Source organism: Camelina sativa, chromosome 14 (assembly GCF_030686135.1).
Source record: "Camelina sativa cultivar CO46 ecotype springtype chromosome 14, ASM3068613v1".
NCBI classification, from domain to species: domain Eukaryota; kingdom Viridiplantae; phylum Streptophyta; class Magnoliopsida; order Brassicales; family Brassicaceae; genus Camelina; species Camelina sativa.
In genome coordinates this window covers 5,773,875-5,792,443 of record NC_141893.1, presented here as the reverse complement: position 1 = coordinate 5,792,443, position 18,569 = coordinate 5,773,875, and the positions used below count along the sequence as shown (strand labels likewise).

The following is an 18,569-nucleotide window of genomic DNA, read 5'->3' as shown; positions in this document are numbered from 1 at the left end:
CTATATAGTAAGGAAAAGTTATATGTAAATTATATTTGACTAAAAATGAATTATTTATGTAAATGTAACATCTGGTTTTTCTGTTTAGTTCTGATCTGATTTAAATGCATAGAAATAGAATAGAACACCTGTTTATATGTAATATTTTGAAAAAGTGAAAGATTGCTTCCTTAGTAATAAAATACTAATAATTTAGAAAAAGCTTAACTTTTTCAATCTATACATAAATCTTACAAGAAAAATGTCAACATGCAGTAAACTGAAAAGAAGAATCCATCTTCTGTAAGATATCAATTCTGTTATGAAGATACTATTAAATCTATATAAATTGATTTTTCCAACGTAACAACCATTTTACTTAATTTGAGGAAAAATAAAATAAATGATATGATTATGAACCATCTGGCAAGCTTTTCTACAAATATGTCAAAAGAAGTGAAACTAAAAACCCTCCACATGGTGAATAGTGAATAGTGATTAGTGGTAAAAGAGATTTGAAAGTAAATTAAAACAAACAAATGTTATAATCTCGTCGGTGACGTTAATAAAACCAATCGAAAGATATTTACGAGGAGGAGAGAGTCTGGTTAGGCACCGCCTTTTGTACCCAAAACAAATAAAAGGCAAAATCTATACAAAATGAAACTGAAAGCTGTGTTGTACTAAAAAAACATATGGTTTCATTTAGTGAATTTAAATGTTTTAAGCTAAAACAAGCGTTTTGATCTAACAAAAACAATTTAATTAATGACACACACATACACACAAGAAAGAAAGCAAAAAGGAAAAGAAAAAAAAAAAGATTATTATGTTCCTTATTATAAATTAGAGGAAAATATATACATGATTCCATCCATAGCTTATTAGCTTTGTTGTATGCAAGGTTCTCTTTTCTCTTTCCCATTAGACTTCATCTCTTTCTTCAGATCTCTCTCTCTGTTTGCTTCTTCTGCTTCTGCTTCTGGCTCACGTACGTAGGGAGCTTCAAGCTTTCGAACGATCTCTCTGCTATAGCTCTTTTCACCTTTCAGGTATCTTTTCTTGATTCTTTATAATCGGATCAAGATTTGATCTGGATCTAAAACGTTGTTCGTATTTTGGGTCTTGTAACCAACTCCATGATCCATAAACGCTAAAAACATCAATTTCTGTTTCTGTTTCTTCTTGATCTGTTTTCATTTTTCTTTTACTAATTTTTTTTTTTCCTTCTAATTTTCATAAACAATAAATTAATTTACCACTGTTTTAGTTTAGACTTTTTCTCATGTTTTTTTTTTTGTTTGTTTGAGTTTGTTTACTTATTCTTAAAATAAAATAAAAAATAAAAAAATCTGTCTCCATTATGATATTGACATCATTCATTCACTATAATGGAAACTTAAAAAAATAATATCGAATTTAGTCAAGTGGCTTATTCCTTACCATTTTTTCTTGATTCATTTGATTAACTAATTAAAAGAATTCAACCTTAATTTAATCTATTATGACCAGATCTCCATAAAAAAACACGTCACCATTTGACCACCTCTTCTCTCCCTTATCTTTTTTATTTTTGTATATATAACATTATTATTTTTTTGCAAAATCTTTATCCATTCTTCGTTCAATCTCTCAATCTTTCGTGTGTGTCTGATTGATTGATTCAGCCAGACAAGATGATGAACAGCTGTGGAGTCCAACAACAAAACGCCTTTGAAGAGATGAGGAGAAACGCCGTCGTTTCTTCTGATCGCCGTGACGCCGTGATTTGTCCTAAACCTCGTCGCCTCGGTGTTCTCTCTTCTCGATCTCTCCGTTGGCAACTCAAGTAAGCTCCCCCCACCTTTTAAAGTTCATACCTTTTGCTGAGAAAAAAAAAGCTAATCAACTCTATCTGATTCTTTTGCAGTCATCAGATGGAGTTATGTGAATCGAATTCAAGAAGCGAGATTTTGGATTTCATCCTCGCTAATAAGGTATATACATACATAACAAAACAACCCTTTTGCTTAATTCGTATTTTTGGATTGATAACAAATCTAAAGTTTGGATTTTTATTTTGGGCTATGTGATGTTATTATAGGGTAGTGGTGGTGGTGGTGGGGAGCAAGAGGCGTCTCCTCCTTTGTTCTTCACAGGGTCACCTCCAAGTAGAGTTTCTAACCCATTAACAAAAGACTCACTTTTTCGACAAGAGCTTCTCGTGGTGGCTCCTCCTACTCCATCGACTCCTCGTGGTGCTACCAAACCGCAGCCTCCGTCTTCACCAAGGAACGGGAGTTGCGTTAGGGCTGCGGCGACCAGCTTCGGGATTGATCCCGTTGTTCGTGTCGTTGGATTCGATTGTGACAGGCGCAGCAGCAACCACCGTAGCGTTTCGACTCTTGCTTAAGACCAGTCCCCAACATGCACATATTTATATATAACAACAACAACAACAACAACAACAGAGAAGGCTTTAAAAAAAGGAGAAGGTTTAGGAATTGATTATGAATATTATTATTATTATTATTATTATGGGAGTGGTTTTGTTGGTTAAAAATGTGTATATATGTTGAAAGAACAAAAAAAAATGTGGGGAGAGGGATTATTATAAAAAAAAAATTAGGGGTTTTGGGTGTCCATTTTCTTAAAGATTTTGTAATTAAAAAAGGGGGAAGAGAAGAGAGTGGTTTAATTTGGTGTCGTTTAGTGGAAAATAAGAGCTTAATTAGTGTTTCTTCCATTGTAACAAATAGGAAAAGCTCGAAAGAGTTTTGAAATGTGAAGATATCATTTCTACCCTTTTTTATGCTTTTTGTATCTTTGTCTCTTTTTGCACTGATGTAAATTTCAAAGGAGTTGATCCTTTTTTTTTTTTTTGGAGAGTATCTCTATTTGTTCTTGTTTTGTGACAAAACATTAGTGACGATGACTTGTATATTATCGTTTTTTCACACGTTCTTAGTGTTTTAATGTATGTGTTACATTAGTATCTCTATTAGTTCTTGTTTTGTGGCAAAACAATAGTGATGATGGATTGTATATTAATTATCGTTTTTCACACGTTCTTAGTGTTTTAATGTATGTGTTACATTAGTATCTTAGTGTTTTAATATTATCGAGTACTCTTCTCTAGCGATTCCGTTTGTGCATTACTCCTCGGAGAAGCCGTAGGCGGCCTTTATCTTGAGGTTGGAAGGTTTGCTTCAGAATAGCTTTGCTCGTGGCAACAACGAAGAAACCTCTAGTTTTTTGGAGTTGTAGCAATCTCTCAAAATCTCTACCTTAGATAATTCACTCAATACTATATGTATATTAAATGCAAAAGATTTGTATTTGTAACAGAATTAAACTACATCTCGATACTTCAACAGTTATGTGTTCATGATTAGTGTGTCTATAGTTTTTTTATGGAAGTATAATATGTAGATAAAGTACTCATAATTGTTCAAGTGTTCCAAGATTTACATTAATAATTGTGCATAAATCAACAAATACAAATTATCAAACATCACGTACGTACGGGATAATCTTTGCGAACGTGATTTATTGTATATACGTAGTTTTGAAGTATGTATGTGCACAAGAATTCTGAAATTTAGTCGTTTTCAAAAGTAAAATCTTACAACGACACTTAATCTAAAAAAGAGTCAATAGATTTAAATATTTTCCTCTAACTCGACATAATTAAAGACAATTTTAGTTGTTTTAGATAAAAATTCTAAAACGTTTTAACCAGATATATAAAATACATACATTATATAGAAGAAGTGTCTAACATAGACCATAGTTCGTTCAACAAAAATTTACTTAATTTCTCCTTTTGGTCATAGATTTTGCAACAAATAGACTGCGATTATAAATCAATAAACTATATATACATCCCATTTGGTCATATCATCTGCTTCAAATAGATAGCGAATATAAAATCGATAAAAACTAAGACTTCGAAGAAACAAAAACAAAGGTATCATAAATCAATAAACTAAGCGTTTAGAAGAGAAAATGTACATACATGGGCAGTTGTTAGGGGTACGGACCAGCCAAGTGACATGAGGACAACTCTTTATTTCCTTGTCTCCGGATCTATTTCGATTCTTTGCTTACAGCTTGCAAAATTATCATATTATTTTTTTATATATACTATAATATTTCTTTTGTTTCGCTTTTAATGTGTCAATCAAACTTGTGAACCAAAAAAATGTGTCAATCAAACCCGAAGATTCGTCAAACTTTGTGGCCGTAAATCTCGCTTGCTTTATTTCAAAACGAATTTGATTTATTTGAAGTATCAAAGTATATATATAGTGCCATCCAAACAAACTACCTAGTGACAACAAAAATAACAGATAAATTTCAATAACATGACATGTGACTTTCACCTGGAGAAGACAAAAAACAAGTTATACAGTGCCGAGATTGTATCAATCACAATATATGCAATATGAAACATGTTTTCTAATATTCATAAGATGCAAACGTCATAAGCAAATGAAGAAAGTATTCTATTTGGATTTTTCAGTTAATAGATAACTTTTGTTTTAAATTAAATACTAATATTATGAATTTATTTGAAAATTTATATATAATAAAGTAAACGCAAATTCAAACACATGGTATATATTATATATACATTGGAGATAGATTGTCTAGAGTTCTATTGTGAGATATTTTTTTTATAGGAAATAAACGAAGATGTAAGTTCCCACGTAAAGGTTAAATTCGGTCGAAAATTCTATAATCGTGAGAAAATGTGTAATGAGGTAGCCGGTATAGTTTTGTGAGTTTATAATATATGCGTCTCCCACTTATGTGTTTGTTTAGTATCGGATCATCTACAAACCAACTGTAATATGGTTTTGGCAGTTGCAATGAGATGAGTTTGTATTGGACTATTGGGTGTAGTTTCCAAAAATGAAAGCACACTTCTCGTAAATTTTATCCCCACTACACCCACTTTAAAAAGATTTAGACCCTCGTACAAACCAATTACATCAGGCTTTTTACTTAAAAAGGGAAAGATTCGGGCTTCTGAGCCCATTAAGCCCAGCTTCTTATAAAAAAAATAACCTTTACGCTCTTCTTACCCTTTTTATCTTTTCCAAAAAGGAAACACAAAATTCAAAAAAGGCTTTCCCACGCGCCTCACACTCCGCGTGAACCTTCTATACAAATCAACGCTTTGACGTGATAAAAACACTCGCTGTTTCGAGCGTGTTCTTTGTTTCAACACTCGCAGCTCGTGTTTTTTTTTTTTTTTTTTGGTTCACTTTACTTACTCGATTCCAGCTCTCTCACACTTCACAGTCGCCTCTGCAAAAAGTCGCTTTCTTCTTTAGCCGGAGATAATGGGAGAAGGGAAGGCCTCGACTCTTGTTTTTATCCTCGTCGTCGCTCTTAGTTTAGTCGCCTTTGGCTTCTCCATAGCCGCCGAACGCCGCCGCAGCATCGTTAGTCACTCTTCTCTCTTCTCTCCGCTAGGGTTTTTTTTCTTTCTTTCTCTTGAGTTTCGATTTCTAAGTAATAGTTATCATTAGGATGATGCAGCTTAATATTTCTATATCTAGATTTGTTTCATAGTTACTTAGATTTAGTAATGAATGATGATTGATACCTCTAATTTAAGTTCTTGATTATTCTTCAAGAATCAATTTAGAATCAAATAGATTGGAGAAATCTAGTAACTACGGAACCATTTGAGAACTTGTAGACTGAGACTAGAGAAACATCTATGTAACTAATAAGCATATGTAAACAGAGTTTATGCTCTCTGTTGTGGTACTTCCTTATTAAGTGTCTCTCTTTTCTCTGTTTTGTGGCAGGGGAAATCTATCCAAGACCCAATAACAAACGTAACGTTCTGCGTATATGACTCTGATGTAGCCACTGGCTATGGAGTTGGAGCTTTTCTTTTCCTCCTCTCTAGTGAATCATTGCTTATGGGTGTTACCAAATGCATGTGTTTTGGTAGACCTTTAGCCCCTGGAAGTGACCGTGCTTGGTCTATTATCTATTTCATCTCTTCTTGGTGAGTCCCCATTAGTTTTAAAGACTAAAACAATAATGTCTCTTCAAGTTTAGCTTCGTCTTGAAAGTGATATAGCTTTAGATTTATTTCTTTGAAGCTTTAAGATTATCAATAGATCAGTAGTCTTACCTATAATATAAACCCACTTTATTGATTGATAGTCCAAATTTGACAATTGTAGGATGGCATTTCTGATAGCAGAAGCTTGTGTAATAGCAGGAGCAACCAAGAACGCATACCACACTAAGTACTTAAGCGCTCAAACCTTCTCGTGTCAATCTTTGCGTAAAGGGATTTTCATTGCAGGGGCAGTGTTTATAGTCGCCACCATGGTCCTTAATGTCTACTACTACATGTATTTTACCAAGTCTGTCTCTTCACCACCTGCTCACAAAGCAAACCGTTCTGGTTCCCATATCGGTATGGCCGGTTATGCATAAATGTCCAAAGAAGAAAGCTGGTTTAGTCATTTGTAGATTTAAGAAAGAAAAGAAGCTGTTGCATTGTTACAATACTACTATTTGTTTTGCTGGTTATATATATATATATATATGTCTGCTTGGTTATGAAAATTTCCTGTTTTCTCTTTCAACTTATTAGGCAATTTTCATTTTTGAGTGCATGTTTGTAATCATATTCATTTTATTTTAACTATAGATATTATATTTGATTAGAGGTACGTATTATGTTTTGTTCTAATAAGTCAAGAGTATAGTCAGTCAATCTAAAAATTATCAATCATAAAGAGTATTGGGCTTTCCAAATCAGACCCATGTGCACGGCATATAGGGTGAAAAAAGTATGTGGAATGGACCTTTGTATAGTTCGTATAGTTTCAAAACGTTTGTATATTTTTGGTTGAAAGTATCAACTATGAAATTACTTGTAAGAAATTACTTGTAAATATTTAAAATAACTTAGAAAGAGTGTATTCAACTTGACATTTTAATTGATTTGTGTAAAATTTACAAATCATATATTTTAAAAAGTCTCATGAAATCAACTATTATTGAACTAATGATTTAAAAATTTAGCTTAAAATCTATTGTTATTCAAAATTTAGCTTAAAATCTATTGTTATTCAAAAGAGTTTGTGGATTTAGATTTTAATAATTTTTGGGATTCTAGAGGATTTAAAGGATTCCTTTAGTTAACAATACAGAAATATAAAATCTCATGGTTTTAAGTGGAATTTGAAAGAATTTTACAAAAAAATCATATCAACTTCCCTAAACTCATAAATTCATTTAAAATCTCATAAAACTAAAATCTCTTAGAATATTAGATTGAATACCCCCGCCTGAAAACTTTAAAGCAACAAGATTACCTCTCTAATCATGATTTTAAGTAGGCTATCTATCTTAACATTTTTTAAGTACATTTTTGTGTCATCCTCTCTTATCTTTGTATCCAAACAAGTCTCAACTAAATTCTTTACAATTCTTACGACCAAACACAATCATTTCCTTATTTGATAATATTAATTTCAAATTTCCTAAAATCTATCTACCTAATTTAAAGCAATATGTTAGATTAAAATATAATTCTCCTTTCACTTTTATTTAATCTTATCTTTAATTATTTGAATTACTATTTAATACATAAAGTTAAATAAATATTAGATTTTTTTCAGCATATGATGTGATTTGAATTTTTATAAACGGATATATATTTTAAAAATCTATCTTAACATTTTTGAAGTATATTTTTGTGCAATAATATTTTTTGAAATGATTTTCAAAAAAACCATGGTCTTAAACACTATTAATCACCATAAATTTGACCATGGTTTAAGACCATGCACAAAACCATGGTCTTAAATTTTTTTTATTTTAATCATAGTTCATTGTATTTTTGAAAGTACACATATTTATTGTTCTTTCAAAGTCAATCCATATAATTTTATTAACAAATACTGTTAATTATTGTAAAAACACCAAAATAAAAAATATATATATATATATATGTGCATTGATATTACAAACAAAGAAATTTACTATGGGTAAATTTTGCAAATACAACATATTATATATAATATTCTAATATTTTTGTATTAACTAAATAAAACCTGATTATATAAGTATACTAACTTATTTAAATAATTTATGAAAACGAATAGACCCGTGGTACACCACGGGTAAATCCTAGTTAAAACAATTATATTGCAACTTTAAAACTTTCACCATTATAATTTATAACTTATAACTAGGACTTGACTAAGACTATCACCATTAGAGTATTAATTACGTCATTGCAGTTTTCTGATGGGTGCGACTTGTAATTTTTTTTCTTTCACAACTGATTTATCAAAACCATTTATAGAAAAATCAGAAGCTATAGAAGAAAAACGACATATCATAAAAGGCAAATGGGACAAACAATAACTTAAGTAATAGAGGGGGAAAAAATGCTCAAATGATGTGGTCTTGATATTTTCCATACAAATATTTGATTGCTCAGTCTTTTTTTTTTAGGAGCACCAATTTGAATTGTATCTTCTAAAATTAAATTAAATACTTTTTCGTCTATTATGTAGGCCTCTCAAGGTGTCTTTAGTGTATTTGTCAACAAAAAAAAGGCTGTCTTTATTGTAGGGAGATTTAAAATAGATAGAAACAGAGAATAAATAAAGTCAAGATATCTTTTAATCTGAAATAAAAAAATTCTCCTAACCTATTTTTAGTCATATGGAGTTTATGTTATATGTTAAATTTTACAATAAATATATATATGATTAAAATTTTAAAACTAATAAAAAAAACCTGATATGATTTATGCTTTCAGTGAACGACTAAATCAAACGTCCCGTTTTGGTTAAACCTGCACTATGAAAAACTATTAAAGCTGATTACAGAAAAAAAAAATAGGCCGATAGGTTTAGTAGTTGTGAAAGCAACATAAGCCAATTTAAATAGACTTACGAAAACGTCGTGAAATCGAAAAAAAATAGCGTTGGCCTTGTTGGGTTAGGTGTTAGGTCATGACATTTCTTAATATCCTTTAAAGTAATATAGTTCCTAATCTATATATCCATCTAAGAATATACGGTATACCCCACTTAAGTATTAGATTTACGTTTTAACAATATATGCTTGCTTAGAAATTGCTTTATACGTGATAAAATATATATTCGTAAAAAAAAAGAAAAGAGGACTAAATTGATTGTATTTTTTTTTTCTGAAAATTCGACTGACAAAAGAAAGGGGGCCAATGGGACCTTCTCTGTAAATTGTTCTCTACTTTTCCAAATTGGATACAACTTCTTCCTCTTCCTTTTTTCCCCCCGTGAAAGCTAAAGCATCGATAGAGCCTTACATAAGTCAATATCGTATTTGAATTTTCACATAATCAAATGACAAATCTCTAGTATTGAATTTTCTCTTTTTATCTTTAAACAGACTTCAACCCTAATCATGCAATCACTTTTGTATTAACGAGTCGTATGTAAGTACGTAACATAATCGATTTATACTATAAAACAATGTATGATATAATATATATCTAGCGTAGGCAAAAGTGGCCATGAATCAAATAACTTGAAGTTTTAATAAACATTTAAAAACTGATATATTCCAAATTTCGATTTATATTAGCTAGTTGTGGTTGCTTATTGTTTGTTATTAGTATAGTATCGATTTTAGTTAGAAAGAAAGCAACCGAATAATGTTGAACAAAAATAGAACATTCTTATTCAAAATAGACGATATTAAATAAATGTCATGAGTAGGCGTTAGCTCTTTATCCTATTAACCGTATTCATGTGTACTATATTAATCCATTAAATTAGTTTGAATATTTCTGGTCAAGTTTCAAAACCAACCATGTAATTTTCTGGTCAGACGTTACAAAATACTATAATAGACAAATAATGGACGACAACTGTTTTTACTTATTTATTATCATATCTATTTATTATTTTAAGGGAAATGATGCCATCTAAGCAATTACTATAATCAAATCTAGTATTATAGTACGTGGATCCAACGGCGACTGTTACGGTGACGTGGATTGGTCGAGAAACTTTAACGGTCAAGATTACCCCTCCAAGGTGTGTTACACGTGGCACGTTCTTTGTACACGTCGTCTGCCTCACGCTGTCGGCTTGAATTTTTATACTTCTTCACAGCTTCATTTATTTTAATCTCACCGTTTGATTTCTATCTGTATTCAAAAAGATTTAAAGAACTAAATGAAAAATATCAAAAAAAAACAAATTGAGAGTTCAGAAATTTCAAACTAAATGAACTATGATTTTTAGTTTTTAAACCCTTTTTTTTGTTTTGCTTAAAGTGTTTAACCAAATCGGTACGACAAAACTTAAAAAAAGGTCAATCAAAAAGATAATTTGTATGGACATGTAAAATCTGAATATATATATATTTTGTGTGTGTGTATAGCGCTAAACCATGATTGGACAGGGACACATAGCAAGATAATTCAACTATAATGTTTTCGTCATATATCATAATTCGAGTGAACAAAAAAAAAGCTAAAACATTTATAATTTTATAAAAAGAAAAAAGAACTGTAAGCCGCTTAAAAAATAAATAGAAAATTCTAGGTATTTTCGTTGAACAAAAAGGAAGACTGAATAAATTTCAATTAATTTCTCTGAGAATTTTCCAGAATTAACTCATGATGATGAAGTGGTAACAAAAAAAAAAAAAAAAATGGGCAACAAATTGTTCCCATCGATTTAGATATGAAGCGTAATTAAAGAAAAAAATAGAAACGTCGTTTCGTTTTGTTTTATGTACTTTCTTAACTCGTTTTTATTTCTTTTACCGTTTTACGTGAACGAAGAAACAAATAACTTTTCACTATAAAATCAATTTCCAAAGTTACTTGTTTTTTTGTAACATAATAGGTATAGTAAAAATTGTTGTCAGCATAAACAACGAAAAATACCTAAGGATATTTTATTTACCAGATCACTAATAGTTGTTTAAAATTAAAACATAATTTTCAATTGTTTTTTACACGATACACCAATATTATCTGACTCATCAAAGTTGAAAGTGATTGTAAATTGAAATAGAGTACAGTCGAAAGCAGAGGATGATTCCTCATGGAGACAATTATCGTGGCGCTGACTGAAGACGACGACACAACATGAAAGTGACGCGCACCTTAACCGTCCTTCTAAATTCTCTCTATTAGCAAAATTCTATTTCCAACATGGCTTATTTAATTATTACTTTATTCTTTTCAAAAAAAAAAAATTGATTCTGATTTATGCTGACACGATTGCGCAATTAGGGCTCACCAATTTTTTTTTTTTTTTTTTTGTTGCATATCAGCTTCAAATTTATAAAATGCAAACGGGAGCAAAAAGGTAAAATATATAATATTTACTGTCGATTTGCTGCCATTAGGCCTAATTAACAGAGAAATTAACTATTTATACATTATACGTCCTTGCATGGATGGTTCTTCAACACATGGACCCTTGCTTAGATAATTGTTCCCATCTTTTTATGTCGACGATACGATATACATACGCCCGAATATATTAAGGCTATTGACACGAAAAAGAAACGAATAATCTATATATGTTCTTTTTATATTCATGCATTATCTTCCAATTTTTTTAATACTTTAACAAAAATAGAGAAATATATAGATATGCTGATTTGAAAAAGTTTAGAATAAGCTTGGATAATAACTTACTTTTCAAAAAAAAAATAGTTATTATGATTTTTTTGTCTATATATGTACATGTGATTGATATATACTGTATCATATGTGCAGGCATTCCCCTTCTACCATAAATGTATTTTTTTTAGGATATTTTGTGTTTTATAGATTTTTAAGTTATTCTGGACTTAGTTTATGGTCACCAAAATAGTTAGGTGATCTATACTATTAAAAAGGAAGTATTTTTAATAAGTAGACATAGAGTTAGAGATTATTACAATAAAATATTACTCAAATATGAATAAGGATATGTATAATCTTTGAAGCCAAACAGATATTACATGAGTTACATTTAACCAAAAAATCGGATCCAAACAGTACCTTATTCGGATCTTATATCAAACAGAGTATTCCACTGAAACTATAATTTAGAAAACAAGAATTACAAAAAATTAAATTGATAAAACTATATTTATTTCTTTTATTAAAAACAGAAATAAATTTAATAGACTTTCTCAATTTAAAGAGTTTCCAAAAAGTGGTAGTCGAGATAACTAGATTTTAGGAAACAAGAATTAGAAAAATATAATTTGTTGACATAGTATTTATATAAAGAGATCTCAATCTTTTGAAAATATTCTAAATATCATACAAAACCGTATTATTAGTGATTGATTGATTATGATTAGGAAATCTAATTAAATACTATTATGATTCTAACCAAAAAACTAAATGGTAAAGATTTAATTACTTACTTAATTATACAATATCATAAATTATACTAACGAATATACCTTAAACCCTACCCTAATCGTAATATCATTTCAAAATGCTATAAATGATTACCAAAGAGAAAACATTTGTAAGAAACAATTAAATGATTTACTTGAATATTTGATCTAATTTTTTGGATAGTTTCAAATACTCCAGAAAATTTTAGGAAATTTTGAATTGATTCACTAAAATTACTGATTAAAAGATAATTCAACCAAGATATGGTGTTAATTCAGCTTTTATTTTGCGTAAGCAATTAATGTAATATGCAATTAAGAATTTATTTGTTGAGATTTTTATCCTTCAAAACCTAATTATCTTTGAGCTATATATATCTTCTTAAAATCACACACACTACATAAATTGTTTATTAAAAAAAAATTTCATCGGCCTGGGAAAAAATTAACGCTGTAGAGCTTGGAATAGGAGTGTTCAAAGGTTTTAGAAAAGAAAATGGCAGATGATTATGAAGATGTAACCAAGCTCCATCATTTTATTTGGGGTGAGTCTTATTTTTATTGTACTGTAGGTTCACAATTTTGTTATTTTTGTATCTTAAGTAAGAAATATTGTGTTTGCATATAGTGGATGATATACATAAAAAAGTGACTTCGGCTATGCATATAGATTTTGTACATGAGTTCTTTCGACAATTTATACACACATTATATAGTCATCATATATCCTATATATTTACAAGCATTACCTTTGTGTATAAATATTTAACAATTTTGCATTCACTAAATTTTTTTAAAATATATTTATTTTCGATTAAATTTGGCTTTCATATAATTTATAAGTTGGAGTAAATGTGAAACGCTTTTCTAGCTTTGTTACTGAATGAGAATGATTCCATTAAATTATATCTTACGTTGTTTCCTCTCATATACCTCAATATAATGATTTCTTTCAAATCTTTATCTAGAGTGAATCATCCCATGAATCCTAATTCATGGCGCAACAGTTGAATTCTTTATTTGTCAATAAAAAGGTATATTTTTAACCTAATAAAAAATAAATTCATATCATTTTTGTTTGTCTAACAAAAAAAATGTGTTAATTAAAAACAAATCATTGTTTTGATAGAATGGTTTTGTTTGTTTCAAATGTTTGTATTTTCTTATTTACATGAAAACATTTCTAATATATTTTTATGCTTGAACAAGCAGGCATTTTGGATTGAAGCCACTCAAACAAATTAAACCGGGAATATTGTCTTAAGAGAAAATTTTCATAACATGTAAACTACGTTACCCCTTATGAAAAGCACCTCAGGTTTGTATTTTTAATTGAATGTAGTGATTTTATTCATTAGTTTAAAATACAATATCAATGGTGTTTATAAATCCGAGAATGGTGTTTTTCCAACTTTACAGATTACCATAAACACAAGGGATAAAGCAAAAAGATATGGTTCAGGTATTTGAGAACTCAAGAGACACTTTTAGTTTTAGATTTGTTCATTCTAAAATTTGGGGGCGATATATGTTCCTTTGGAATAGGGAGAAGATGATGGTGTCTCTTCCGGATGAAAAGAGAAGGTTACTTTGGTTGGGCTTAAGTCTCTGACTCTCATGTCATTGTTTATGATTAAATTGATGGTGTTTAGTCTTTAGATATAGAAGAGAACAACATGTAATTGTATAGTAGATTTGTTTGTCCATCCACACAACATATATCATAAGGTGTAGACATGTATGTCCCATAATGAAAATGTTTCATAATACAGGTTATAAAACTAATTACAAATTGTAAATTCACATTATCTGCTTTATTTTCATTGAATTTGTGTGTTATTTAAATTATGTAAATCAAATAAAATAAAAGAAAACGATGTTTACACATTTAAGAATTAAATAATAGATTTTAATTTTCATTTTATGTATCATAAAAACCTTTCTATATTTGAATATCAAAAAGAAAAATGTTTACAAACTATTCCTGATAAAATAGAAGATGGGACGGGTTTGTAATATATTCAAAATCTCCTTAGACTTATTTATTTCAAATATCATGATTAATTATAGCGGATATAAGATAAAAATAAAAAAACATTATAATGTAAAAAAATTGGGTAACGAGTTACAATATAATTTTTTTTGATAGCTATATTGTTTTTGAGTATGCATTAACTTCAGAACGGGTACATGTCTAATTTAAGATGATTATTTCAAAAGGTTTTAGTAGATTTAAATATGTTATAGAATATTCCGTCATAATGTCTTATCCCATCTCTTAAAATATATCTTACCTATTAGAAAAAAATATTTATTGAAATGCCTTTTACCCACGGGGTTTACAAATTCAAGCAAGCGAATGCATACATTACTCATGTGGTTTTTTGGAATGAGTTTTTTACGGGCCAAAAAATATTAAATTCGTTACTTGACAAACCTATCGAGATGGGTTTCACAAGCGCTTTGGTAACAATTTAGGTCATTCGATCAAAAAATTTAAAATTTGTGGCGCTCTTTTCCGGTTTAATAGTTTACAGATTTAATAATAATTAATCTAATCGATCACTAATTCGGTTCTTATTTGATTCGGATCCACTATCACATCAATCCAAATTTCTTCGTAAAATTGCTATTATTTCAACCTAACATTCACAAAATGAATATAAACAACCAATATTAGTTTCAGTTATAATTGTTATACTCTCTAATTATATGTTACCTATGGAAAAACAGTATTCTCAACTAAGGTGTATGTGACTATTTTTACAATTTTTTAATATATAGACTGATTTGTCATATATTATTTTATTACATTTTACAAACTAAAACAAACTCACATTTTCAAAATTAAAACTATATACAAACATATTTTATATAATTTTTTTTGGCACGTACATAATATATTTCAAACTTTATAGTAATTTTAGTTTATGAAATCAACCCCGCATGTACGTATGGACGTGAATGTAGTATATTTTTAAGAAGAAAACACGACTTTAAAAATGGAATGAGAGGCAGATTCTCAACATTGTTATCCAAAGATCTTTGAAAAGGGAATACCAAAAAAGAACTCATGTGCGCATTAAGAAAAAAAATAAAGAATAGCCCAAAAAAAATGTAGAATACTTAGCGTAAATCAAAAGAGGTTGATAAAATTTGTATAAAGAATGACCTACTTTTAGTGCCTTCACTTTTAATAACACGAGAAATCCTATATTTATCAAACAAGAACCACTAATATATAAAGTTGCGCATATAGTGTGTTTTTAGACTCTACAATTAGACGAAGGGACTTTCACTTTGGCAGCCTATATATGCGTTTGTATAGTATAATTGTTATAAGAAAACAATAATAACTATGTCATATACATATATGGTTTTAAAGATCCAATCGTGTCATGTGTTGCGCTCGCTCTCCAATCTCTCATAACCACACACATAATATGAAATTGTATTTTATTTTTATTTTGTTGAATTGATTACCATAATCCATATCCATACTGATGTTACCCAAAGCTACCCAAAACCAGTGGCCAGATTTTTTTTATTTTTTTTTTCTTATTTCGGATGAAAGCATGAAACAAATTATTGAGAACGATAAAGATCATAATTCATAAGACTACCATTCTGAAGAGAATTCATTGTGAAACATGTATATTGAAAATACTTGAAAAACATTAATTGTTTGGATTTGTTAAATATTTTGACGTCCAATTAAAATCATTTTATGAAAAAACTATATTTCGATTATTCGTGGTATTTTTTAGATTATCATAGATAAAGATGTCATTTTTATACTTTCTACCAATTTAACTTAATTCTATCCTATAACATAACTACTTTATCCATTAGAAACTAATAATAATTCCTTCATGACTTTTGGACATAAACCTGTTTATGAGAAAGAGACATGTACAAATAAGAAAGAGAAGGAGAGAGTATCAATGTGAGGGCAAGATGTCTGGGGTATTCGGTTTTGAGCTTTGACAATGTTTAAGATGATAAATTGATAATTTTGAGTTTCAGGATATTGGAAAAGCATATCAGATTCAGATCATGATAAAAACGTTTGAATAGATAACTTAAATCAGTAAAAAAAAACATCAACTAATTTTACTAGTAGCATTTAGAAGTCGTCAAATATCAGATCTTAATTAATATACTTATGTAGTAACTTAAAAATGCCGCTCGATCTATAATAATATCGTACTGACTTTGGTGCGCACATGAAATTTTATAAACCACCACTCTTTTTATTTTCACTACTTTCTAAGAGATACCTAATGCAAATTATAATAGAGTTAATGAAAAAAAAGGCATTTTTGTCTTAGCAATGTCTTCGGATTTAGGCATTTTCGAATGTGCCTTACCAAAACAGGCACTTTTGTTTGGTGTAATGAACTTTCTGCCCTTAAATTGATGACGTATCTCTTCCTTTTCCTGTCTCTGTGTTCTCTCTCATCCTAGCGAAAGGGGAAAAAGAGCCATGGCCGCTGCACCGCCTGCACGCCAACTGTTATCCGATTTTTGGGGTCTTTTTCGTTCTTGGCTTCCACCTTCCAGCTTCTAGATGCTTACGTCTATTTCTTCGTCTCATCTGTCGGATTTAGATATCAGGATCCAGTCTTGTGGTGGCCTTCTTCGACTCTTCTCCGGTGATCTTCCATCTTGCAAGGCATGATCTCTCTCTCTCTCTCTCTCATGTACTTGTTGCTCGATTTGGATCTGTTTGCAATTTCAAACAAAATCAGAGTCTTGATGAATGTTTGCTAACTTATTGTAATCTCTAAGAAAAGAGCTATAGAATAGTAAGTATCAACAATCTTTGAGCTTTTATTTGTAAATTAGATCCTTAATCTTTGGTTTTAGTCATTGGAGATGTGAGAGGAAGATAATTAATGGTTAGGCTCGAGCTTGTGAGTGACTGGAAACATAAGACACCAGCCAATAGGAACAATTGTCTTGTTTGAGCAACTTAGAGAGGTAAACGATGTTGGTGCTAAATTGAACTGTCTTGTTCAAAACCAAATGCATCGATTTCTACAAGTATTAAGGCATCAATTGGTTAACCAAAAATACTCTTTTCTCTTAATGAAGAACTTGGCATTCTCGTTGGAAATGGAGGACGACATGGGAACGTTAAAATTATTTTTCCGTTTCTTATTCACAATTTGAGATTTCCCATTTAAAAAATTTGTGGATGACAAACTGCAAATTTTTCTATTTGGGTTCATTACTCCTTGACTTAGGGTTTAGTATTATCTCATTTAGACTTAATCATCTCATAAGCTAATATATGTATTTATATATCAATATCTAAACACAGTGTTATCTCGTTTGTGTATATTTTTTTCATCTCGTAAGCTAGTTTAGACATTGTGTTTGGGTTCCTCATTTATAATTTACTAGGGTTTAGTTTAAAAAATATATATATATATATATATTCTCCATGAATTAGGTATTGTATAGTAATCAGTTTGGGTTCACATGTCCTTCTCTAGGGTTTAGTGTTCTCGCATTTAGATTATTAACATCAGAACAAATCAAATTCCACATCAGGTGAATTCTGCATTCAATGGGAAGAAAAAAATGTTGGGAATGTCCCTCCAACACATATCGCCATCTCTTGAGATTGAAAAAGTTCGAGAGTTGCTGGTCTTCCAGTCACTATGAGTAATCTCTCTGATTACTTATATGAGTCTTGGTAGCACTTGACATGAATCTTAGCTAGTTCTAAGATCTTATATGAGTCTAGGTAGCACATGACAGAAGAGGCAACTCCTATCTTTAAACTGGCATCAATACTCAAAACCTGTCATCATATATTTTCCTTCAACTACCTTGCAGAGTTGCAGTCAAGGCCTGAAGAGCTTACCTTGGATGACTTTGTAAAGTTGCATAATGTAATCGCCAGGGAATAAGACCAACGAGAAGGACCAATAGTATCCATGGTTGGCGTCACCTGAAAACAGAACAATAACGGCGACATCATGAAGAGACGCCATTGATGCAGATGATACTACATAATCTAGAAAGACGAATATGACCAATCTTTATGTGTCCGGAAGTAGAACACATACCTCATCTTGTAGAATTTTATGTTTACGATGATAATCTTTTGTAATGTAAATTGTAGATTTGTAATCCGAAAGAAAATAGTCTTTATTTATAATCACAAAAGTTTAATCTTTATGGAGAAAATTAAATAAAAA

General features: G+C 30.0%; 2 protein-coding genes and 1 long non-coding RNA gene across 3 annotated transcripts; all 3 read left to right on the top strand.

Annotated features, from left to right (window-relative positions):
* The first annotated feature begins 632 nt into the window (after positions 1–632).
* Positions 633–2,763, top strand: LOC104739994 (uncharacterized). Its single transcript, XM_010460489.3, has 4 exons — positions 633–1,031; positions 1,647–1,807; positions 1,889–1,955; positions 2,063–2,763. Exons 2-4 carry the CDS (start codon positions 1,656–1,658, stop codon positions 2,369–2,371), a joined length of 528 nt encoding a protein of 175 aa, XP_010458791.2. The 5' UTR covers positions 633–1,031; positions 1,647–1,655; the 3' UTR covers positions 2,372–2,763.
* Positions 2,764–5,117: 2,354 nt separating this feature from the next.
* Positions 5,118–6,561, top strand: LOC104739993 (uncharacterized). The gene is made up of 3 exons (XM_010460488.3): positions 5,118–5,411; positions 5,784–5,989; positions 6,171–6,561. The coding sequence occupies exons 1-3, from the start codon at positions 5,310–5,312 to the stop codon at positions 6,427–6,429; spliced, it is 567 nt and encodes a 188-aa protein (XP_010458790.1). The 5' UTR covers positions 5,118–5,309; the 3' UTR covers positions 6,430–6,561.
* Positions 6,562–16,303: 9,742 nt separating this feature from the next.
* Positions 16,304–18,569, top strand: LOC147927877 (uncharacterized). The gene is made up of 2 exons (XR_015580512.1): positions 16,304–17,032; positions 18,205–18,569. It is a non-coding gene; the product is annotated as an uncharacterized LOC147927877 (long non-coding RNA).